The sequence below is a fragment of the Pyrgilauda ruficollis genome, unplaced genomic scaffold (assembly GCF_017590135.1).
Source record: "Pyrgilauda ruficollis isolate IOZ18807 unplaced genomic scaffold, ASM1759013v1 scaffold14, whole genome shotgun sequence".
NCBI classification, from domain to species: Eukaryota; Metazoa; Chordata; class Aves; order Passeriformes; family Passeridae; genus Pyrgilauda; species Pyrgilauda ruficollis.
The window spans coordinates 7608693-7635257 of NW_024512543.1; the positions used below are offsets into that span (position 1 = coordinate 7608693).

At 43.1% G+C, this 26565-nt stretch overlaps 1 protein-coding gene across 3 annotated transcripts in view; it reads right to left on the minus strand.

Annotated features, from left to right (window-relative positions):
- Positions 1 to 26565, minus strand: part of MAPKBP1 (mitogen-activated protein kinase binding protein 1) — a 100256-nt gene that overhangs the window by 62564 nt on the left and 11127 nt on the right. For all 3 annotated transcript variants that reach the window (XM_041459850.1, XM_041459849.1, XM_041459848.1), the window contains exon 3: positions 8252 to 8343. In XM_041459850.1, coding sequence (XP_041315784.1) covers positions 8252 to 8343 — 92 coding nt within the window. The remainder of the gene's footprint in view (positions 1 to 8251; positions 8344 to 26565) is intronic.

Here is a 26565-nt window from a genome sequence, read left to right on the forward strand (position 1 = left end):
AGCAAACTTTTACCCAGGGCCACCAGACTTCCACTTCTGAGTGCAGAGAGTGGGTACTGCCTGTCACAGGTCCTGGCACTGGAAGGGCTGCAAGAGGGGACACAGACTGTGCTCCTTCTGGGACAGGAGGTTCTGTAGCCAGACAGGGAGGCAGCAATGTCCTCCTACATTGAGCTCAGCTGCAAAGTCCAGCCTTTTCCAGGTGCCTGACAGAAAGAAGGAATTACAAAAGCATGGATGAGCACAGGCTGATCCCAGATAGCATGGGGTACACAAAGAAATTTTTGGGAGACAGGGCTCATATCCCATGGCTTCTCTTGAAAGACAGGGAATAAACAGATACACTGGTACCTGGAGGCTTGAAGGAGGGTGCCATATCAGACCTATTGCTGATGCCAGATCCTCAAATAGTAACTGTAGGATAAAGCATCACGTTACATCTCTATCTGTCCCAAGCTGTAGCGGCTGGCTACAGAGCAGCGACCCACCCCTTGTAACCTGAAGGCTGGATTAGCATGTGGCACTCAGGACAAGGACCCAGAAGCTCTGTGCACAGGGGAACAGCACTCTGTGTACAGTACAACAGCAGCTTGTCTCAAAGGGACCTGCCAACACCAAACATCAGCACTGCCCTGACTCATCTTTCAAGACAGAGTGACACAATGTAGAAGTCATACAAGGTCTGAAGCCAAGCATTCCACAAAGTTCCCACTGTCCACCACAAGAGCTACTCCACAAGCTGGCAAAGATGGCATTAACCAACTCCCCATCCAGCAGCTGAGCTCTCAGAGTGTCAGGGCCTCAGTTCCCAACATATTCCCTCCAGCTGTCTGACAGCACCCCAGTGCTGCAGTCACAATGTATGCTGCAGCACTTTTGGCAGACTTGACTAAGTCTCCCTCCAGTTTAGTAAGAAGCTTTTCTGCCCAGCTGTTTTGAGGTTTTGTCCTATTTTTCTCCCTTTACCGCTGGGCAACAGGTTTGCTGCAGGTCTACAGTTGTCTCATTATTTAAGATTCTACCAAATGTTATGTCCTCCGCTGGTTGTCAAAGGTAAAGAATTTTAATTAATTAGGCAAGAGATCAAAAGCAGCCAAATACACACACTAGGGGACTGGCTGATGAAAACTGTCTGGAAGTCAATTTAACAGGTTTGACTCCAGTTCTGGTAAAGTCTTAAACCAGGGGAGTTTCCCTTGCAGCTCCAGGTCACTGCTAGTACTGCTTTGTTTGCTTATTTGTCTCCTCTTCTGCCAAACCAAGCAAGGTTACAGCTGAACTGATCAATAACCAACTGTTCACCAAACAATTCTACTCTTTAGGTGCAGTTTTATTAGAGACATGGATTCAGTGTGGAAGAGTCTCCAGTACTCACTGGAGAGACCAAGGAAGGAGAGACCAAAAAGGTAGACCAAGAAAAAAAACAATGTAAAAATTCCTCTCTAGCTGTTATGGACATGTGGAGCCAGCTCACACAAGAAAGATCACCCCTACCCCAGCAGGCAGGACCTTTTCTGTCTGAAGTGCATTGATGGGGATTCAGAACTGGATCCAGCTGCTAGGAGCAGGGCAATTAGTCCAAACTGCATGAGTGTTACTTGTGAATGTCATGGCTCAACTGCAAGTGAACAGAGGAGACGCCATAGCCCCCTTAAAGCCACCTCTGATAATTAAAATATCAGTTACAATTATTTGGCCTGAGAATAAAGCACTGTTGCAAAGCATATCTCCATTGTTTTGTCCCACTCTCTTGCCAGAAACTAAGACTGCATCAGCCTTCTTTGGCCCACCCTTCTTCTCTATAGCTATTTCTTCAGCTAAACCCTCCCTTCCTTCCAATCTACATTAATAAAGGCAAGTAGTGAACAAAGTCTTGTTACACCTCGGTCTTCATGCCTCAGCGCAGATCCGTTCCTTTCTCTCCAGTGGGTATTTAACAGAGGGAGATTTGAGACACAAAGTATCACTGCTTCTTCCTGAGAAATCTGCTATTGCTGGGAAAGAAAAGGAAACGAAGGGCTTGGCTACTTTTTATCATCTTTTTGGACACATCTTTTTGAAACGCAGTGTTGCTCACTTTTGACACAAAGTTTTGCTTGGTTTGGTTGTAGTGGTCCCACTCAAACCATTCTGTAGTACAGATTCTAATTATATTTAACGATCTCACTTAAAGGGGATTTTCTTATCTTCATCTCTGAGCCCATCATCACATTGTGCCAGCTGGAAAATCTCCCCAGATGGCACAGTAGCCTCACTGAAGAAAGGTATTAACAACACTCCAGATTCCTAGGAGATGATGAAGGGAAAGAGGTCTAACTCTTGGAAGGCAACTGTCCTGTTTCAAAGAGGACAAAGCAAGCTGCCTCTGATGTGACCAAAAATGCTGAAATTTGCTTTGAAGCATACACAAGAACTTTTCTTCAGTTTATAGTAGGTTTCTACATCTTTACAACACCACAGGGTTCTCCTTTACAATGTAAAGATCATAAAAAGAAACCATAGAACTTCTTCAGAGCTTTTGGTAAGTAAACTTGAAGGAGACAGCACTGGTAGAAGTGGATTTATCTACTGGCAACCCAGCAGCTCAATTATTTCAAAATCCCTGTACCAATTCAGGCTGCATTTGGGATACAGCCCAATAGCATTAGTGCTTATGCTAAGCAAAATTTAGTGAAGAATTGTACCTTCACAGAGCAGTAGAGCTGTGCTCAAACTGCACATGTACCATGTACTAGCTCTATAAGGAAGTGGATTACTTCTGTGCACCTAGAGTTTTGTAAAGGCAACTACCATTGTGACACCCAAGCAATGTGATCAATTAGTTAATAAAAACAGGCACTAACATAAGGCAGGAATACTTATTGACTTAAAAATTAGGATTTCATTGCCCATGTCCCCACTAATTCTAACCTGGCCAAAATGGTCATAAGTCTTGGAAATATCCCAGTTCAGAAGAGCATTTTGCCTCATTCACCATCAGTCACCTGTTAGATTTCCCTCTCAAAATTTGTTACTGTACCTCACTGACCAAAACTTTCCACTTTAAGGATGAAAGAATTAGCAAGACAACATCATACCTGCTCAAGTTACACAATGTTTATCCTAAGTGTTATTCTTCCATTGTGGGTTATATGCAGCTTAAGTTAAAGGGAAATTGTTCTAAACTGATAATTTATTACCTTGTGCAGTAATCTATCTATATAATGATGGAAAATTGCAACTAAAACTTTCCAAGAGAAAGTTTTCCATCCACATATGGATGGGCTGGAAACCACTCAGCCTATCTACTGGAACTGGAAAGAAGTATTTGAGAGCAAACCAACAACTACTTCTGGAAAAGAAAAATCTCCATTCTATCAGCTTCCAGAAGGATTTACCACTCAGCTATGTGAGACAGCTACACATGTGTTGAGCAGGCTCCTAGATGGATTAAAACCAATTCACTCATTTCCTGTTCATGCCCTTCCTCCCTTTGCTGTGATGGAGACCATCATCACTGCCGGTCAGTGCAGGGCCTGACAGCCAGGAGGGGTATGACTCAGAAGGGCTGAGCAGTTAAGTGGCTTCCACTGCATACAGTGAATCAGCTGAGGATGAGGGGTGCAACAGGGGAAGACACAGTGAAAAGAGATGAGACTGTGGCTGGATGTTGCTGCAGTGCAGGTTGGCACACGAGAAGCTGCTGCACTGACATGCAGCATGCACAGCACAATTGCAGTAAAATAAAATTTGACCCAGACAACTGTGCAGTTTTCTGATTTGAACACTCATATAATTATTTGCTTTGGAATATTACTTTTCCTATCTCCAAAAAAACCAAAACAAAACAAAAACAAATGAAAACCCCAAGGTGATAAAGCTAAAGAAGGAATAAGTCTAACTCTTCAACCAGATGATGCAGCAAAAAGTAGCAGGAAAAAGGACTCAGTATCTTCATTTTAACTTTGATCATTCATCTTCTATTGTCCTTCCCTTCCTATCTACAAATAAGGATGATTCATTCTGAAATGGGTCAGAATACAGGGCCATCCAAATCATGTGTTCAGCAAATGTACTGTGCACATACGCAAAGCTAGCCAGGGCCCTGTGTCTATACTGTCTACAGTAATTTCTGAGAGAAAGCTAGAGAAACTCATTTTACTATGTCTCAGAGAGAATTCTCTATATTAAACACATATCTGCCTTTAGCAGGACCTGCTGTATATAAAGAACTATTCAAGAGCTGAAAGGAGGAAAGAATAAAAGAATATGCAGGTTGAGATTGATCAACTCAGCACATGTGCTATGTATCAAATATCAGTTTTCCCAGTAAGGAACACTAATGTAAAAAATCCCTAAAATCTATCAGAGTGGCTCCAAATCGATGAGCAGAGCTAGAGGGATGCTTAAACTGACCAGAGCATGACAGCATAGTGTTTAAAAGGCATTGCACACTAAAGATACAAAGTGCTACATTCCTGCTCCTCACAAGAAAAAGCACAGGATGCTTCCTCAAGCAGGCAAGAGCCTTACCAGAAGATCAGGTTCCCAACCAATTATCATGATCAGCTGAGAGCAAAGAAAAGAAGAACAATGAGAAGTAAAATCAATCAATCAGTCACACCGACCTACAAGGCTTAAAACTCAACAGTAAACAAAACACCAAAACCAGATAAGCTGACTAAAGCTATCTTAGCAGCTGGTCTCGAATTTGAATGACAGACATTTCACACACCCATTTTTTCCTTTTTAATGTTAGTCATCCTCAGAGGATTTTCTCAGTTTTGTTTCTTGTTTCTAGGAAACACAGATTCAACTAGCTACTGAAAAAAAACCAAAAAACAAAAACAAACCAAACCAAAACAAACCAAAACAAAAAACTCAAAAGAGAATAAACTGAGAAGAGCAGGGAAAATGTAAAGCAGGGGAATTGAAACAAAAGAAGGCCAGAGCAATGGTCCTACCACAAGAGGTAAAAAATTTGATAAATTTCTGTACTCCCCTCACAAGAACAACTTTGTTACTGCAAAACCCAAACAAAGATGCAATTAAGCAACTTTGGGTTTATTTCACTTGACAATATAAAAACAGGTGAATGCAGGCAGTAGACGCAAGACCTTTGCAGAGGATACAATTTTCTCTCTTATGTTGTCTTATCTCCCAAGACAAGATCTTTACACCAAAGTGGTAGTCTGGAATATCTGCAGCACTCAGCGCCTTTAGCCCTTTACCACTGTCATGAAGAAAAGGTAACACAAGCATCCCACAAGAAACATACCAGGATCAGCACAGCTGCTGTCTCACACTGCCAGAGAGGGAGCCCCATTAGGGTCAAAGGAGAAAAAACGATAATATGTGCAAAAGCCATTGGGAAGAAAAGGAAAAAATGTAACACTCAGCTCTTTGGCACAACAGTGAAGTTGGAATAAGTTTTGTTGCATTGGGAATTGCTTCTTTCATCAGTTTAAGAAACTTCCCAGGAGATTCAGAAACTCCAGGAAAGAGAAAACTCAGAAAAACAATCACATTTTTTAAAAAGAAACTATTTTAGGCAAACCAGAGAGACCTAAATTAAGATTATGCTCAAAGAATGCCAAAGTTTCTTATGCACAAGTCCTCATTCACATAGTTGCTTGTATACCTGACGTGGATGAAGTTGCGATGCCTGGGGCAACTGTTTTGATCTCAACCAAATCAATCTAGGTATGTTGAAAGTGTTCTTAGGAAAATACAGCGCTGTTACGTAAATTCAGCTTTTGGGGGTAGGACTGGAGGAGCAAAGCATCTGCGTGTCAGCATTGCAAAACCTCCATACCTGAGCAGTAGGATGGGGAAATCACTGGACTACAACTGAGGATGACCAAGTTGCATGCACAGGTCATGAAACAACTGTGCATGAGCCATGCCCAGTCCGCTACATCAGACTCAGGTAAGTAGTTTGGTGTCCAGTAAATGCACAGTTCTGTCTGAGCAACGGAACCCAGATGGTCATAACCACTGTCACAGGGTCTGGTTGGAGTCCTGTCACCAGTGGTGTCCCCAAAGGTTCAGTACTGGGCCCAGTGTTGTTTAACTTGTTCACTAGTCTATCAGTGTCTCAAGGGAGGGTGTCAGAGGATGGAGCCAGGCTCTGTGCAGGGGTGTCAAGCAACAGGACAAGAGGCAAAGGGCAGAAACTGATGCACAGGAAGTTCCACCTGAATATGAGGAAAAGCTTTTTCACTGTGAGGGTGACAGTTCAGCTCTTTAATGAACAGGTTGCCCAGAGAGGCTGTGGAGTCACCCTCACTGGGGATATTCAAGAACCATCTGGATGTAATCCCATTCCACGTGCACTAGGATGACCCTGCTTGAGCAGGGAGGTTGCACTGAATGACCCAGTGTGGTCCCTTCCAGCCCTACCTATTCTGTGAGTCTGTCTAATTCAAATAGAAACAAAAATATACAAAATGAAGCCAGTGTACCAGAAAGGCCAGGATCCTTCCAAATCAAGAGACATCCACTGCAAATCAGAATGGGAAATAAAACCCCACAAAACAACCAACCAAACTAAAATATCCCACAAAAACCAACAGAACCCAAACTGAACAAGATTATTAGATTGTTAGCTTGAGACTGTATGACTACAGCAAATCACAACACTATCAGGCCAGCCATGGCACAAAAGCATCAAGTCATACAAGCCTTTAAAGTTTTAGAACAGACATCTAGTATATTCCTGTCTAGGCCATGAAATGTTACCACCAACAAGTAAGGACAAGAATTCCCCTATAAAGCCCTAAGGAACCACATTACCTTTTAATTAGCCAAAAGAAACCCCAGGTGTACTCACACTTGATTAAATCAATGTCAGGCATGCTCATCAAAGGACATTGCTATTAACAAAACTAACCTACCTTCAGCAAGAGCCCAAAATACCTGTTTACTGCACTCATTTTCTTCTCTCTCTCTTTGCTGACCTCAAGTGTGAACATATTCAAGATCAGAAAAGATACACAGGAAGAGGCAAAACACACCAGAATATATTTGCCCGGCTCCAAAGAGTTCAAGCATAACAGATGCTGTTGAACACTGATGTGGACCTCAAATTGTCTGCAGATTAACAGACTGTCCACTGACAGAAAAAGAGGCAATAGGCATAAACTGAAGCATAAATTTTTTTAAAACCCTTTATTTTTATGTTTTTATTTTGTTTGTATTACTGTGAGAGTAGTCAAACACTGGAACACGATGCCTAGGGATGGTGGCATTTCCATCTCTGGAGACATTCAAAAGCTGTCTGGCCATAGTCCTGGGCAACCTGCTAGAGGTGACCCTGATTGAGTACAAGGTTGAGTAGATGATCTCAAGAGGCTCCCCCAACCACAGCAATGCTGTGATTTGGTGAACTAGGATATCTCCAGGACAGACAAAAATTTCTAGCCAGTTTCACTGACTCCATCTTTCATTTTAGCCACAAACACAGAAATTTTAAATGCTGCTAGCACATTTATGGTACCCTTGAAAACATCATCCACAACTGATTTGGAAGTTCTTGTCTTCTAATTCCAGCTTTCATGTCTTAAGAGTATGTCCATGCAATATGACTTGGAGATAGTGTCCTTTGTCTTCTCTTTTAGCTTGCTGACCAGCAGAACAAGCTCAAAGGAGAGACAAACTCATATTGATTCCTGCATCACAGCAGACCTCTCCAGCCCTACCCATGTCCCCATAGATAGCTCTTTTGCTTTCCATCAGAGTCTCCTTCTGGATACATCTATTTGAACTTAGAATACAATTGACAGATGTGTTTCACTCCAAAGAACCCACATATAAGCAGGTTCAAGCTGTAAGCCTGAAATCTTTCCTCATATTTTGCTGAGGAACATAGCAAGTCATAAACTGCAAGGCATCTACAAGAAGGCTTCTGTCAATTCATTGGAAGGCTCATTTGCTCCATTAGGTATTTATTGGATTGAGAATCACATTGAGTTATGCCTATGTTCATCACACTACAAAAGACAGTGAAAAGTCCACAAAATGTATTTAACTCCCAGCTAAGAGCAAGAGGAATGAAAGTAGTTCCACTAAAAGGGATCTCATTAATATTTGATAATGCAACCCCTCTCCCTTGCCAATTAAACTAATAGTGCTGAGTCTCATCATTCTCTGGTGTTTAAAGAGCACTAAATAGGTTTCCTATAGAAGATGACAGTGGAAACACCCTGAATCTTTATGTTAATGCATCAGTCATGGTTTATTTTAGCTTTGAGGAATGTGGTTAGTGACTCACCCTGCTGGATAAGCAACGAGGCCAGTTCTGGGGTCGCAGGCCAGTCCTCTGCCTCCTGACACAGTTATGCCCAACACCTTCTCCAAAGTCACCTAGAGCACACAAGAAAGAAAACAGGAAGTACCATGAAATGTGAGTGCAGTTCAAATAGACCCATAACACAGATGCTGATGGTCTGGTTCACACTGGCTCCCTGGTTCCTAGAAATCCACTGAGAAGCACCAGGTACAAAAGTAACCCCATTCAACTTTCAGTATAGGCATAGGAAAATACTGCTGGGGTACCGAGAAGGAGTTATCAACTTATTACTTTCTCTATGCCAGAGCATTGCAAACAGAGGGTTGTAAGCAGCAAATAGTATGGTGAAAAGCTGGGATGCACATTCATTGGCCACTGATTCCCATCCTTCCAGTAAGAACAACATACCACTGTCTCTAGAGCTTGGCTCTTTCCTGAAAACAGTTTCCAGGTTGACACATTCTCTTTCTTGCCTCCATCCAGAAGTAAGTGGTTCAGCCTGGTCTCAGCCTCATATTCCTAGGAACTGATTAGTACATTTTTCCTGTGGCGCTGGAGGTGGAAATCACTACTAGTGGTCGAGGCATCCCTTGCCAGGAGTGGTGAGACAGAGCACCATAAACATTCACAAGCCTGCTGCATACCAATGACCCTTGCAAGAGACTGTTATCTAGATGTCCCCACACTCCCCTCAGGCAAACATCTCCACTATTTTTAGGAAAAGAAAAGAAATGCAACTGGGAAAAGCTACTTGGAAGATATAAAGGCCTCTGTGGTAAGAAGTTGATAAAAGCAAAAAAAAACCCAAAATGGGAAGGACATTGAAGGGATGGAGTGAAAAATGGAAATGACACAATGTTTCGGGGAGCAGTCCCTGGCAGAGAAGGCCAGCGAGATTCAGCAATTACCCCAAAGCAAAAGGCTGCAGTGGGATTACACTACACAAAATCTGGCTTGTGGTGTGAAAGGACTCTACCTCCGAGCACAAAGCAGTTCTCAGCCCTAGGGTTATTTTGACCGACACAAAATTATTCTCTTTCCTTTACATTTGCACAGCTTCATTTTATTTATTATATATTTGATGCAAACATTCCTCCTCAGCATTGCTGTCTGTGCCAAACTCAAGGATTTTACTGGGTCACAGTCTTCTGTTTTTAATTATCATCATCTAAGTCATATTTGGTTAAGGCCTTAGGGGCATGGACACAGCATCAGAAGTTACTATTGTAATAATTACTACTGACTTTAATAGCTGCCCTGAAGACGAACATCTTGCATTTATACCGAGGTGGAGCACAAAAGGCAGGGGCGGGGCAGGTTTCCCACGCCACCCTGACCACACACCTTACCAGACCTGAGGAGTGTGGCTGCAGGGTGAGACACAAGGTCTCACTGAGCTCAAGGCTCAGGTTACTAGGTAAGGGGCCAGAAATAACGCCACACAGAGAACCACCTTGATTGAGCAGGTAAAACAGGGCTGAGGTGCCACCACTTAACATGAACCATCCATGCTTTCAGTTAGTCCAAATTTTACCTGCCTTCAAACAGTGACATGGAAAGTGGAAGATTTAATTTTCCAGTCTCTGGAACAACTTGGTCATTTTTCCCCTCTTATTAATAATATGCCCCAGGTATTTTAAGACATTATGAGAAACCACCAAGTTCTCCCCTTCCTTTGCAAACTGACAATCTCTGTTTGGCTTTTACAGAACTCCACAGGATTTTTGTTAAGAAAGAACATGCAAATAAAAATGCAGTTACAAATCCATTGATAAAGAAAGGAACTTGTTTTGTTTCAACTTAATATGGAAACAAGGCTGGGGAGAGGAGTGGGAAAGGCCAGGAGGATATCTACTCTTCTAGACTTGTTAACAATACTTCAAAATAAATTGTTTTAAAGCAGTTCAAAAACACGCAGAAAGAACTCACTGCTTCTGCTGCTAAAATTCTGGCTAATATCAGCAGTTCCCAAACTAGAATAGGTTTGAATTCCTACAGAAAATGCATTCTTGACAGGAAAGGAGGAAGTAGAAGAGACATGTGCCATTCAAGTAGTTCCATCTAGATAAGGCACCAATTACTTGATGCTGTCAGCAAACATCAATTTAGCAATGCTGTGATTACACTGCTCTGTGCAGGCTTTAGCTCAGTCTGGCTGTAATTGCCACTATCCTAAAAGGCACTGCTTGACCTTGGCTATGCAGATATTCTGCAACCTACTTTCACCAACAGGTATATTTTTGCTCTGCAAGGACATTTACTGAGCCTCTCAGTGTGCAGTCTTACATCACAGCTGAGTTGATCTTACAGCAGCCCGTCTTGGAGGGGACAGTTCCTCCCTCATCCTACACATCCCACTTAATTTCCCTAACTCCAGACAGCCCTGGCACGGCAATTACACGTCCAGAAGGCCAAACCAGCAGAAAACTATGTTCTAGTTGTAATTTTCTGTTTGTTTTCTGTTTGCCAGTCTGGGAAAAACCACAGAAAGACCAAATTCAGGGAAAAAAAACCCAAAACAAACGTACCCTTTTCCCTGGCAACTGGATGAATCTAGCTGCACATCCAAACCCCAATCTGACCCCTCAAAGTCTTCAAGAAGAAGAGAAACCAAACAGGAGCACTACCTGATTTGTCTTAACACCCTCCCCTCACCAATATCAAAATGTCACCCTTATTCCAGCCTCCTTGCTCACTTTAAAGTCAGTAGAGGTCCCCTGCTGCTTTGCCAAGAGACTTTTTGTAGCAATGCTAGGATATGGAAAGTCTACCTTTCTCCTATGGTCAGCACACAGCTTGACATAAAAAGAGTAGCTCAATCTTCCAGTCTAATTATTTTACTGCCAGTGAGTATCTTCTGGCCTCCAACAGACCATCTGTTCCTTTAGAAAAAGGCAACTGTCAAGGCCATACCTCTGCTATTAACAGAAAAAGTGCTACAGAAACAGATAACTCTCTAGACTAAAGATTCATAACTAACTTTCTAAAAAAGGCTTCCCCACTTTTGCTCCCAGTTGTAACTTCTAGTGTAAAGAACTTGAAAGGCAATCCCACAAAGCCTACCCCACAGCAGCACCTCCACTTGATAATACTTGAGTATAAAAATAAACTTGCATCAAAAAGGATGCATATAAATTTAAAATGTAACCAAATGCGATCTTATGAGACTTGTGAGCTCCACTTCTATCAACCTACCCAAAATATACCACCGTTTTTTCTCCATGAACAGCTTCCAGACTAGGTGACATAGGGGCAAGAGACAGTCACTTTGTCACAAAACTTGAGAATGAAAAATATTTCAGAGAGATAAAACAATAGGTAACAACACCTATTCTGCGTTGGGTTCTTCTCAAGACTGGATTCTTCTCAATTTGCCAGCTAAAACAAATTAATTCTTGATATGTTTAATTAGGGCATAAACAATCAACTTTAACTTCCTAATCTGGAATTAAGATTTGTCAGCAAAGGGCAGATCAGTCAATACAGGTCTGCATTATCCCACCTTTGAAGTTACCACTTCCTCCTGTGGTAAGGGCAGTCTCCCAGTCCTACACAGCCATAAATACTGCCATTCATACGAGTCTCCCAAGTAGCGCTTCAGCACATCCCAGTCTGAAATACATTATTTTGCACACCTTCCCAAGTCTGATCTGAGCTAACCACAGGACCTGGAGAGTTTCCCTGCAGATCTGAGACACTGTTCATCCCCAATAGCTCCTGTGTTTGCCCAGTTTGAATCCTACAGTTGTCAGACATGTCACTGCTTGCTCAGGCCTTCAGCACCTCAACCCCCTCATCCAAACCTGGAAACAACTGCATGATTAAACCTGTCATTTGTACCTAAATTAGAGGCAGGAGAGGAGGCTGACAAGCTGCACTTGTTACTTCATCTTGAAGCTTTCTATTAATAGTATTTGGCACTTTCAGTCAAGGTTCCCTACGCGACTTACGAGAGTTGTTGAATTGATCCACACACAAAACATTTCAGCAGCTCGTCTTGCACTGCCACTTTGCTATCTGAAACTATCCCATCTCCTTTCCTTTAAGGTCAACTTTTACTCAAATTCCAATGCTCAATATACACTCTTAGGCACCAAAACCTGTGCAGCTAACACCTGTCTTGCAAAATCTGATATTCGGCCATTTTACAGGCTTAAATCTAAATTTGGTGACTTGGAACTGCACAAATGTATGTAAAGAAATTTTTGTGCCTAAGCAGATCCCTTACCCTGTTCCTTCCACATCAAATCCCAGCACCATCAGATAGGTAGGACCAAACCAGCAGAGTCCTGAATTGCAGGACTCAAGGTGTGAACAGGTATTCACAGCAGCTGGGCCTTCCCAGAAAGAGGGGTCTCACTGCAGCCCAATCCCACCTGGAAGTCAAAGGGCATATCTGATAGCAGCCCTTACTTCCATCAGGCACAGTTCCACACAGTGCACAGAGCAAGCCCATGCTTGGGGGAAGAAGCCATGCCATCTCTGCCATCCTATTGAGGTGCAGATAATCCTTTCAGAAAGACTGATCTGAACAGCCCAGCCAGCCACATCTGGCTTTTCAGAAAACTCGATGTCTGACCAGCTGCACCCAGGTTGCAGATTGAGTTTCGTACTTGCGTGAGCTCTTTCTGTTGTTTTGAGAAAGTTATCACAAACAATTTCTTCCACATGCTGTAAGGACAACACAGAAATCCTTGAAGGATCAGCCCAACTTAACCCCCACCCACAAACACTTTCCTCTTTCCCATCATTTGCATTCCTTTGGGACCATCTACACTTGCAAAGCCACAGGAGTACAGGAGCACTGTGGCCTGCACATCCAGCCAGGACTCTGTTAGAAAGCAGTAGTAAACACACCCAGCACAGCACTAATTTCCACCAGAACTGGTGCCAAAAGGGACAATCTCGCCACACTGACAGTCCTGCCTGACCTGTCACAGGCACTCTGCCTACAGCTGCACTGTTTCACTACTGAACCCCTGGGTGGGAGCTCATGTATCTGTGCCTGTTTGCACACCAGCAGATTTCTGAGGTCTGCCTTCATCTTAAAAGAAAGAGAGAAAGAGACATTTTCAAGAGAAAGCCATCTTTAGGCTTTAGGCCACCAGGAACTATTACAAAGTATTACAAAGTATAAAAGCACACTACAACAAGGCATCCCCCAAAGAATTTTGACTGTAGGCTGAATAGCCTGCTGCCACTCACCCCACCATTCTCCCCAGGCCAGCAAAAGACTAAGTAGGAATTCAACAATATTTCAGCTCCTCATCCTCACATTCACATGCTAAAGAAATTAGTGTTTTCTGACTTGATTATCTCACCTCCTGCCTTCTTATGCTATCTTCATTCTCTTTCAGGCCCAAAAATCTCATCATTCACTACAAGCACAATTTATTTAAGCATGGAAATAAAAAAACCCAAAGCATTTGAAAGGATCTGTGCTACTCTCCAGTGCTCAAAATGACAACCAAGTGGAGAAAACTGATGTTACTGTACAAGGCTGCCCACACACTCCAGTACCTACAGCATTAAGCAGGAGGCTACAGCCCAAGAAAACCATGTCCAGCAAGCAGGTATGTCTGTTCCAGACTTCACGAGATCGGCCACCTTTGATCAGAGACCAATATCTAGCCCTGGTTTCTCCTTTCATTTGCAGCCAAAGGCAAAGCAGGAAAGTCAGAATGAATGGCATAAACAAATGTATGGATAAAGGTTAAGATCAAGGAAAACAAATGTGATTCTTTCTCACCTCCTGTCACTCTTCCAGTCTTCAAAATAGATATTCTCCATTTTTAACTTATTTCAGTAGAATTCTCAATCATGAGCATATCCACTCTGTCTAGAAAAGCTTAACATTCACCACATATTTGGTAAGGAACTCCACCAGTCTGGTGTACTGCAAGATGACCATTTTTCATTATTTGTTTAAAATCTCACTTCTAATAGTTTTATTTGACATACCTCAATCTTTGTATGGGAAGAGACAGTGAACAGTCAGTCTCCATCCACCACCTTTAGGCGGTTCATGATTTTGTAAGGAGCTATACTATCACCTCAAGTCACCTGTGTTCCAAGTACAAGAGTCTTCTCAAAGTCACTTTATGGCTCTCTGAAAGCCACTTCATATCCTTTATCAGCTATTCTGTGAAGCCTCTTCCATGTCCCCTACATTCTTCCTGAGATGAAGGGGAAACACCAAGACCACATGCAGCTTTCCAGGCACGGCCACAGCAAGTGTTTACAGAGCACAATAATACAGTCTGTTTTGTTTTCCATTTTTCCCCATTAATACCTTACTCTCAATCTGGCTCTCTGACATCTAAGATCATTCACAGAGAGCAACAAAGAGGTCACCCTGCTCAACAAAGTCACAGATAAGACCTGCTGCTGCTTTGCATTTGGAAACTTATCCCCCATTCTGTCCTGTCTGCTGCCCTATGGAATGGGAAATGCTATTCTTGGATTAATAGTTTGATTTCAATGTGTCCTTTTTCCCCAAGCTGTTGTGAGCATTTATGATCAAGAGCATCCTCAGAGAGAGTTCTTGCAGCACAGCTATTCTAATCCAGTCCAGAATAGCTACTTCAGTAAATGTCCACAAGCAGACAAGTTCTACTTTAAAAGCCTTCCCATGGGCCTGTGTATAACACAGTTAACATTCTAACCCATTTAATTAAGTGCGGCATCGAGTTAGCATGACAAGACAGCATCCATCAGAGTTCATCTACCATCCACTGCACAATGTGCCTGGTCCTCATCCCTCTTTCCTGCTTGAAAGTAGGTATATTAACAATGCATGTGCAAAGGCACGTGCTCCTGAAAAAGCAAAGGACACAGAAATCCCTAAGATACATGACCCATGAGGGTTACCTGGAAAAGCCTTCCCTAGCACATCAAGTAATCAGTTGTAACTAAGTAACAATCTCGCAGGGGGGAGGGAAGGGAGGGGAGTGGCTACATAATCACCTGTTCTTTAGCCTTAAAAAAAAAAAAAAAAAGCCTTTACTGATCAATTTGAGACCCCAATGCTCCTTGGTCCAATACACTGACACAGGGAGCTCCAACATCAGGCCTGAGTTTCACAACAGCACCATGGTTTGTGCATCTGTCTCTCTACACTCTGCTCCCAGAGTTTTCAGCACCTCTGCATGCACTCCAATGTGTTTTCCATGCTGCTACACAGCAAAGATGTATCAATGCACTCTGGCATCCAATACGTGAAAATGCTGAAAATGTAGCTGTACATTGTCAGCGTCAGCATTTAAGAAATAGCTGTCTATCTTACATAAGTGAAATTCGATACTGAGCGCCAAATCTCACAGCTGGCCCTGCTTGTACATCTCTGCTGCTGCCCCCGAGCCCCACCGCAAAAAAGCACGTCCAGCCTCCAGGGAGCAGTGCACACGTTGTAGGCACTAATCCATCGTCTGAACACACTGTCTGATGTCCTGTTACTGCTGCAGAAAAACAAAGGCTTGAAGTTTTACATTTAGTTCTGCTGAGCTTCGTTTGGCACATAAAACACAGAGCACTAATTACAGCATACTGTTCTACTTAAGGGGCTGTCAGCATTTCCACTGCAAAGCCTTCATTTCAGGGCTTTATAACACAGCTGTGAAATATTCATTTTGCACTTCAGCTTAACATGCAAAGGTCTGGCTTTGGACCAGGTTCCCCTGCCTGATTTTTTTTTTTTTTTTTTTTGGGGGGGGTGGGGGAGTCAGGGTTTTTATTGTTGGTCTGGCAGAGAAAGGGCTGAAGATGGGTGGATGGAATTAACTGCAGGAGGTGTTTGACTTTCAAAAGCACACAAACAACAAAACCACTCAGCTCCATAGTTGAATTTCTGCCCCTCACCTACCCAATGTGCCCCCCTGCTTTTGTATATGCATACAGAATATGCACGTCTAAATTTCTTTTACATATATGTATTTTATATTTTTTAAAGAGGTTTTTCTATCCTCTCCCTCTTCTCCAGCCAGTCTTTCTTCCTTCAGCAACCAGTGCTAGGAAAGAGTAATGTCTTGACAAGCCTGGAGACTGAAAATATTCCACCTGCAAAAGGCAACACAGTAGCAAGCCAAGCTCCAACACACGACCCATTCAGGAGGTCTCTGGCTGACAGAGCAGCCTCCATTTCTCTTGCTGTAAGCCTCTAAGCCTTGCCACAAGCACCATTGCACACCCACACGAACTCCTCAATTGACCCTCCAGGAACTACTGCAAGACCATGAAATTGGTTTCATGCAATCCACTACACAGATATGTTCTGATACTTAAGGTGTCTCCAGCCAATGCCCAGTTTAAAGCACTATTCATGGGAAAAAGAATTGAGAGCTATGAGCAAGCCCTCACAATTAACCAATTTAAAAAAATAAAGTGAAAGAGGAAAAAAAACCACAAAGCAAAACAAAACAGAAAAACACCTGACCAGATCATCATAGTATGACACAAGCAGTTGCCAATTTGCTGCAATTTGATTTCAAGATAACCACTTTAAGATCATCAAGGAACAATCTCCCACAACACAAGTTACAAATGGCACTCCTTGGCACGAGAGTGGCAAGAGCAGAAACTAACTTGCTGGAAGGTTTTGAATCACTGAGTTACTGGGAGCATTACATTACATTTGTAAACCTGCATAAAAGCAGTGGTGGGATGGGGGGGTATTCCAATGGAAGTGCTGAGCCTCAGCTCTAATGGCTCTGCCAGGTGTGTTGCACAGGGGTTGCAACAGGGGTGTGCACACATTTATTAAAAATTATCCAGACATTTGGACAAACTGAACAAATCAGGGATGAAGGTGGGAGAAATGGAACACAAGCAACCCAGGGTCCCCACAGGCTGTCTTTCCACAATGTGCGTGCATTTGTCCATCTCTCCAGAGAGCCTCTCTTGCCTGCTCTCCCCTCCTGGCCTCCTCACCGTGCTGGCCGCCTTCAGTCCAATTCCAGCTGTCAGGGCTGCATTCCTGACCCATCAGCCCCAGCTGTCAGAGGCTACGTGCTGAATCTGCACTTTGCCTTCTTCTTCATGCACCTGAAGAAAGGCAGTCCCGGGCAGGCCATAAATACCATTGCACAGCCCCGGGGAGTGGGTGGGAGGCTATTAAAAGCACTTCCACAAGCAACCTTAGTGAGGGAACTTAGAACTGACAGTAGAACACACCTGCAAGTGTTCCTGCAGCCTTCAAACAGGACATGTAGAGGATTAATTTCCTACCAGCTTCTGCAACACAACCTAGCCATCATTCAATAATCTTCATTTCTTCATTTCACAACAGACTGGACCACCAATTTTCTCTTCCCCACCCCCACACTAAGTTCCATTTCTTCCTAATTACTGCAGGGCTAAGGAGAGGTCCATGTAACCTTACCAACTCCAGCTAAAGGCATGACAAGCAGCATTTTCTCCTCCTTCTACCATTCAGTCATCATTCTCACTGTAAAATCAACACCAACTAAGACTTTGAGGTTTCACAAAACTTTCAGAAAATCTGAGCTTCAGAGATACAAGTGTGGTGAAGAGACAGGGGAAAAAGCATGTGTAAATTATCCACCATTGTCAGTGTTGTCATGATGCTATTTTGACTTTCACGTGGGAAATTCTTTTTTGCTGATATAAACAAAATTTGTGAAGACTGTGTGATGAATGCATTAAATGAATGCAAAAAGAAAAACTGACATCAAACAGGCTACAGGTATTCCTGGTATATAAAGAGTCAATCCTGACTTGTTCCAGACTAAGCATCTGCACACAGAGTCAATCGGACCAGCTCCACAGGCAGTTAAACCCCACGGAACACAGCAGAGACACCTCTGTGTGGGCAGGCTTCAAAGAAACCCTTCCTTGAGCTCTTGGGACCTGGAATTCTGCAGGATCACTCCTTCACAAGAACCAGATTTTTTCACTTTGCAAATGTGCATTACTCTTTTGCAAGGAAAGAGAGCAGACAAGATACCAGACTTTATATAGGATATGCTTTTGCCCTCCTACATATGCAATTTGTCCAGTGATTTTTTTTTTCTTTGTAGTAGAAGATGAAGCCAATTCACCTTCCCCTGCATCAAGAATTGCCTATTCAAGTTTTAGGTACAAATGCGAACTTGCAACACTGGAGATCAGTGGAAGCAACTTCTGACTTTCTGGCAGTCTTACATACTGGTCTCCTCCAAATCCATGCACAGGGGCCTGAATATAGGCAAAGAAAGTGCTTCAGTGAGAAGAAATAGCAAAAAAAAAAAAAAAAATCCCTTGGGCAGAGTTTCAGTTACTCATATAAGGGTTTGAAATCAAGCAGGAACAAACGGTTCTCTCAGCATACGGGTCACTGTTCATCATCATTAATCATCACTTCCCAGATAGGAAAGGCTCCTTCCCCTTTGTTTTGCCCAGGCTTTAACACTCACAAAAACCAAGAGACAAGAAAAAGAGCCAAATAGGAATGTGGGCATAGGCTGGCAAGGTTGCTCCCTCTGTGGCTCTGCTGAAACCCCTCCTCTTGGTCCCAGCCCTGAGCTCAGCCTGCTCCTAAATGCAAACAGGCAACGGTTAAAAGTCCACAGCTTCTCAGGCATACGCTCCAAGGAAACCGTGGCAGCACCACATAATTCTTGACTCAAACACAGTCAAACACAGGGGCCATAACGCAGCACTGCTAACACTGATACCGTCATGGCAAGGAGCTCCCTCCTAAATCACCTTCTGCTGAACTCTATAAACAACACATACATTCAAGCTAAACTTGGACACAGGGAAGAAAGAGAGGGAGTAGAAAGCCTTCCCCACAGTCAACCCTGCTGAGGGGAGCCACAGAAGGAAAGCCACATCTCAGCACTTCAAGAAAAGCTTCATGTTACAATCTCCTTCCCCTTAATTTCTTCTCTGGGGCTTATTTTTGGTATAAACGGATCTGTGAACTGTTTGACAAGACTGAGGGGGAACTTAGTGGTTCATCTTGAGTCCAAGAGAAGAAACACACAGAGCTATGCAGGAGGAAGAAAAACCTTTTGATCAGCCTGCCTGAGGCAACACACATAATTCGTTTGTGATTTCTTTATTCACCCATGACCCCATGCCAAATCAATTAATTTTCATCCTTCACCAGTGATTTACACAGCCATTCTGCCCTAAAAGTCTTCAACTGCCATATCTCATCCCTACCTTATCCACCCCACATCGTCATGAAAGCAACTATGCCTTCTAGAGAAGAGCATAGTTGTAGGAAGTCTTAAAGAGACTGTAAATAATGTCTTAAAGAGACTCTGTATGTAAAAGCCCCACATTTTCATGCCCAGATTCCTTATACAGAGCAGGTATTTCAGAGCTCACCTCTCCTGTCACCTGAAGGATCATGCCTGTAACACCTGAACTGCTCCAGGACAAGACACCTTGTCCTCCCATGCATGCATCTCCCTAAGATTTCAGTGATGTTATGGGGGAAAGCACATACTTGCATCCTCAGGGAATGAGAAAATGGTTTTGTTATAAGCTGATTTAAATTATGTTAAAAAATTATATATCAGCAATTTAAAACATGCTAAGATGAGAATAAATACAACAGGAATGACGGAGTAAGAGCAAAGCATTTATCACACAGACAACATCCCTATGGAAGGAGGCAGGAGGTAAAGAGATTAGTATTCCATCTCTCCCTAAACATTGTCTGAACTATTTATTATTTGTTTCACAGTACTTGCAAGAAGTCCCAACAAACACAAAGGCCTCCTGTACTTACAGCAGGCAGCAACATGTATTCTCACACAGCTGACAATCTACAACCAAGTGTAAGAGGACTAGGTGGCAATACCACACAAACACTGAGGTTAAATGTCTTGAACATGCAACAAATTAGCAACAGAACTGGGAATAAACTTACTCCCTCACAAGTTTCATCAGCTATCTACTGCATAGATCATGCTGCCCCACTGCTGTACCTCTCTCCTGCTTGAGGCCAAGGACAGTATTTTTAAAGAATGCTTAAAAATTAATAAAAAAAAAGTATAAGAGACTTCTCTCTTTTGCCCAAGCCAACCAGAATGTACAGAAGGAGACATTCAAGCTTCCTGCCTGAAGCAATCTAGGCAATCCCTTCTTGCACTCTTCCCTGCCCTCTGCCCCAAAAGAATAAGCTTCTTAAAGAATAGACTTTATCAGCATCTTGCCCTTTGTGCATCCTGGAATTACGAAGCTCTTCACATCTGTCCATCAACATGCATACTGAGTACCCAAGAGATTTGTCCTGTTAGTCAGAAAGGAGACCACATCCCCCAGGGGAATTGATACATAGGAACATGGGCCAAAGATTGAGAAAGCAAACTGACGAGAACAGCACAAGCATTGACTTCCATCATCTCCTCAACAACCCTGCTGCCACTTCCCCTCCTGTTCCAGTACAGGGGAAAGCCCTCCACCTGTACCACACAGTGTCCCTGTCACGTGCCCCTGCTGCTCAGCCACCAGCACAGACAGCCAGTACAGGGGAAAGCCCTCCACCTGTACCACACAGTGTCCCTGTCACGTGCCCTTGCTGCTCAGCACAGACAACTCCAGCAAACCCATATGTGCTCACTCAGGTACATACCATTGAGCCATCTTTCTGCTGCAAAGAGGCAAAATGGTACTCCAGGAGAAGCAATCATGATCCAACAGTCACAGCAAATGCAGAATTCAGTTTAGTCTTTTCCAAATAATTAAAATTTCTTACAAGCTTTATGACATAGACCCAGCATCCCAAAGACCTGAATGCTCTTCCTCTAAGTCAGCAGCAAGAAACACCATAAATTCTCACACTTCTGCACACACACAGCGGAAACCACCACTAGACAATAAACCACTGAGAGACAAAAGGTTATAAAGATAACTACAAAGCAATCATAAACAAACTCATTAAGTCATTCATTCAACTTGCTTTCATTCTTCACTTACTCTGCCCTTAAATCACTTCTTTCTGTGATTTTTCCCAAGCACCTTTTCAGTTTATTTTCCTGAAGGAAACAAAGTCTGTAAACAAGGGGTACAGTAGTCCAAGACAAGATGACATATTTGAGTAGCTGTTAAAGTGACTTAACAGAAAAAAAAACTAAAAACATCTAAGTCTCTTAAAACCCTAAAAGAGGGAGTATCTCTGGAAAAGAAGTCTCCTCTAACTTGCATTTAGGTTCAGGAGCATGGGTAGAATTACCAAATGCGAGAACTGAGGAAGTAAAACCATACTCAGAGGAAACAATTTTTATCCACATACTTTAAAAACCCTTGGTTTTGTTACCATGTGGTTTCTGTCACATTTCAAGAAAGCAAACCTTTGTAATAACCACCATTTTTTTACTGCTCTTGTTTAGAAATTCAGAAAGCCCTAGATCCAGGGCACAACCAACTTTCGTTGCTTTAACACTTCACAAAGCACTGCTGCTTTTACATTCTTAGTTCTTAGCAAAAATTGCTGTTGTAAAAAGCAGAATGCAAAAGTAGAGATTATGGAACTCCAGTCTTCAGCAGAGAGGCAACCCTCCTAATTTCCTGATAAATAGCTTTAGACACATTCACCTACTTAGAAGCATTTAGCAGAATCTGTCTGGATCAGAAAAAACTTTGAGTGACACATATAGTTCAGATATACCTGAACTAAGTACATTTCTGCAGTTTAAACAAGGGAAATAATAACCAGGCAAACACTTGAAGAGCAAAGCAACACAAGAGAGAACATCCCTGTTGACTGACATTTGTGCTGAACCACCACGCTAACCCTGGTCAAACTGTATTTTTCTCCAGTAAAAAGAGAGCTGTAAAGCTTCTATGCAGCTTGTGTCCACTCCCTGCTGTGGTGCACTGACAGAGAGGCAACTGCTGGATACAAGTTTTGGTGTCACCCCTGCACCAGAACTGGCTCCTGCATGAAGCCAGGCTGCAATTCCCATCACCAACCAGACAAGAGGTGTTGGATGAAACAGAGCTGATGGCCTGTCAGAACTGAATGAACGCAGCTGATGATTTGGACTCTTAAACAAAAATGCAGAAAGAAATTACTGTAGAATTTTTTGTGGAGCACTGAAACCCAAAAACGTTCCCACTTGTACACAGTCTTGTCTCCCTTCTTCGAATTGCATCAGCCTGTTTAAGGAAAGACAATACCTCCACCTGCAAATGTGTCTGCAGGTTGATACCTGCAATAGAGCTCTTAGGAGACAATACTGTGTTATTGTCTCTGTTTAAAAATTAGCCAAAGACAAAAGAAGTATTTAGAGTTTAAAGACTGAATTAACACCATCCACAAGCAAAGACTAAAACTGGCTGCTCAGCGCTTATCAGTACTTTCTGCTATTTCTACAGAGCTCATTTCCTACACTTCCTTTAGGTGAGATACAAATCTATTAGTGACAGATTGTGCCAATTTCTGTGGTCCTATCTGCCACAGCAGCCAAGTTGACTGAGCAAATACGTGCACTAAACAATCTTGACAAAGAACCAGAAAGCTACTTTTAAATTGCAAGAGTTATGTTCACAAGCACTGCCTGGGAGAAGTCCTATGCACACTCCCCATGGTTCAAAAGATGAAAGCAGCATTCCAATGCACCTGTGAAATCGCAGATGAAGCCATTCCAAAATACTGCTCCTTACCATGTGTGACATCATGATGATCAAGGCAGTTCCACAAGTACCCACACTACCTAACAGTTTGAGGAGGAAAATGTCTGACAGTTCAAGCAAACTCGGCAACAGTTCTGGAGTCAGAAAAAAACTAAGATTGTCACAGACCAAACTCTGTGGTGTTGGGCCACCAAGTTGCTGCAAACTGAATCCTATGGGATTTCTAACAGGATGTTTCACCACAAGAGAAAAGAGCCGAGCAATCTTCAAGCAGGAAGCCAATGCTCCAGACCCAAGTACTTATGCTCTTCCCTGAAGGCATTCCATATGGCATTCTGTTGTTGCTTTCAGCCACCTTCCACAGCCTTTTCCACTGGAGATAGAATATCTGGAAAGTCTTCTTGAATCAGCTGTAAGGAAGGGAAGCCCTGGGTCTACCACTTTCTTCTATTTATACCAACAACATTACTCCACCAGTTCAAACATATTTTATATATAGCTCTGTGGCTTATTTCCAGGCAGAAGTAACTCAATGCTGGTGTACATATGTTTAGACCACAGCAATTGGAAACAATGTCCCATAAACTCTGTTAACTGCTGATCCACTGTAACCAGAACAGGCTCTACAACTGCAGAAACACAAACCATGATAGGAAAAAAAATTAAAAGTTATCCACCCAGAAGCTAAATAAACCAGTTGCCACCTGCACAGCACTGACAGACCTCCACTGTAGCCCCAACAGATTTATAGCTGTAAGTTAACAGCCAGCTCTTGTCACATCAAGATACAGTGTCTGACTGCCAAGACACCACATGGAGGTGACCAGGGTGTGGGCCAGCATAAGGGCAGGCATGCAATACACAGAGCATCTGCCAGTATTCACTTGCATGTGCAAACTTAAGAGTGGACAAACAGAAGATAATTAGACGTGCACAGCTCTGTTTGCAAACCCTCTACTGAAAATACCAGCAGTGCTACTATATTTTAATGAATCTGACTTGAATCCAGTACGCATAAGCTCACACACTGAAAAGAAACAAGAATGTCAAGGAGCAGGAGCCCTGGCCCAACACCTGAAGGGTAGTTACCTCAGCACTGGTTGCAGGGGTCTCAGTGACACTTAGACACTTGCTAGAAAGCTTCGCAGGTTACTAATGGCAGTGCTGAGCCTAGGCTTTGACACAACCTCAGGTGAGCCAAGCTGCAAACAGCAGCCCACATGCAGAAAAGCAAGAGGTGATAATTACCATCCCTTTCACCAGACTGTCCCTCTCACAGGCTTCAAACATAGCCCTGTCACTCTTCCCAACACACATAAAAACAACCTTTCATTTTCATTTTTCTTTGCAACAGCTAAATACTGGGAGGGTGGACGGGGGGACAGATATGCAATCAACATGTTTTTTAAAAAAGCTTGCCTTTCTTTTGCCTGAACCCAATGGGACTGAGCTTTAAAGAGGAGGAAAGCATAATCAACACTTCAGAAGTATCTAAAAAGGCACAGCACCTTTGGTTATGGGAAGTGGAAAAGTTAATAACTACCATCTCAGCCCTCTGAAGAGACAGGCGTCTCTTCTTCTGGGGTATAAATAACCCAGCTTTATCCTGCATAAACCTGTTTGTAGCTTATGGATGGAACTGCCCTTCCTGAACATGCCAGGTCAGCATCTTGCTTAGATCAGAGGAGGCTCTGTCACTCTGTCAGAGAGGTTCTAGATGGGGAGAAAAAGGGAAACCAATTTCAGGGGTAAAATAAAAATGGAATTTCTCTGGTCAACTGCTTATTTGGAGGATGTGAAACAAGGAAAGATAAAGTCTCCATTTCATGTTTCACTGGACTGGTAAGCAACACATTCAGGAAATATGGATTTTTGGACAAAGTGCAGCTGAGCTGGTCAAAACATGATGAAGACAACTGTATGATATACATATAAGGCATGCACACAGATACAGTTAAGTGCATTAAATGAATCATCACACAGAGACTCTGATCTTGCAATCGGCCACAGAGACACTTATCTTTACATCCATTGGGTAAAATGAACCACTCACACGCATACTACCTCACCACACAAAATTAAGCACATGCTGAAGCACCCACAGGAATGGTGCCAGAGTTTACATTCAGTTTTCTTTTAAACCTTTCAAGGTCATCATGACTCTAAAAAAGCTACAAAGAGTTGTGTAAGACTGTGTACATTACAGCTGCAACATAATACCACCACCACTTTACAAGCAGGGGAAAAGAGCAGGCTGTAAGTTACAGTACTAACAGGCACACTAAGAAAAGTAACATACACTCAACAGAGCATGGTCTTCGTATTAAACACACATATACAGAAAAATAGAAACATGATCATACCATCATCCAACCAGGCCTCAGCATTTAAGTACACTCTATGAGGCAAAACCCTGCTTGGCAGCTCTTTACAGTACTTTCCTTTCTGGGGATCTGAGAAAAGCATCCGAATGAAATCACAGTAGAGAGTGGGAAAGCAGGACATGGGACAAAAGACAGGCAGCAGACCTGGAAGCAAATTCTTCTTCCAGAGCGATGGCTGCAATGCACAGGCAGCATTCCCTCTGCTGTCCAGAGACAAGACCCTCTCCCCAGCAAAGGAAACCACCCACTTAGACATTCTATGATGGATTTTGTTTCTAAGCCCTTCTTTCTGTCCTAACTGCTTCTGCAGCTATAGAGATCACTAATGATTTATAGTTCTGCCATCTCCTCAGTATGAGAGCTCCTGAACTCAACTAATCCCAAAGGCTACACAAATATGTTTCAGGCCCACAAAGCTCCTCCCCTCAATCCAGGGCAGGAATACCAGCTCATCTTTGTCTGGACAGTTATAGTACTCTTTACACAGCCTCCTCCTCTCCTGATCCAGGGCTGCCGGCTAAGGAGGGACGGGTTGCTCTTCCCAGTACAACAAGCCCTAAGTGCCAGAAAAAACTAGGAGGAGAAAGAAAGAGATTATTTTGCTTGCCAACAAACCTTTAGGCAGTAGGTGATGAGTGTTCCCAATCGTTCTAAACGATTGGGAAAAATACTGACAGCAAAACTAAATGCCTTATTGCAACAAGCACTCTTCTTTTCCCAGGGGAACATCAGGTGACTGCCCACAGCAAGCAGTATTTCTCAACCCCTGGTAACCTCAGAGGTAACCAGGTTCCCTGTAAACACTTGTCTTTCACCAAAGAGGCAGATTTTTCCAAACTAATGAGACAATTCAGTTTCCCTGGCAGATATGCAAAGCCAGAAGCTACCCAGTGCACTATATCCCCTGCCATGGAGGGCAATGTTACTACACACAGCAACCTGGTGGCCTTTCCCATCCTTGCTGGTCAGCCGGGAACTTTGGTCGCCAGAGTTCCAACATGAAGGTCCAGGCACTGTCTGGAACAACACAGACTCCAAGCATATTATAGAGGGTTATTGTATTATAGACTGGGAGCTTGGCTGTCTCCTTTTCCCAAGCATATGTTTAAACTAAGCTTTGCAGGCTTACCAAGGGCCACAGGGCCCATGCAGTGCAGGGCCCTCTCCAGGCACCAGATACCCACAGAGCCATAGGCAGGGTCACAGTGCCCCTTCCCAAGCGCACCACAGCATGTCCACAGGCATGGGAGGCTGCAGCACCTGGAAGAAGCCAGGGCAGAAGCTGTGAAGTTGCTGGTAGGCAGGCAGACCAGGCCATGAAATTGT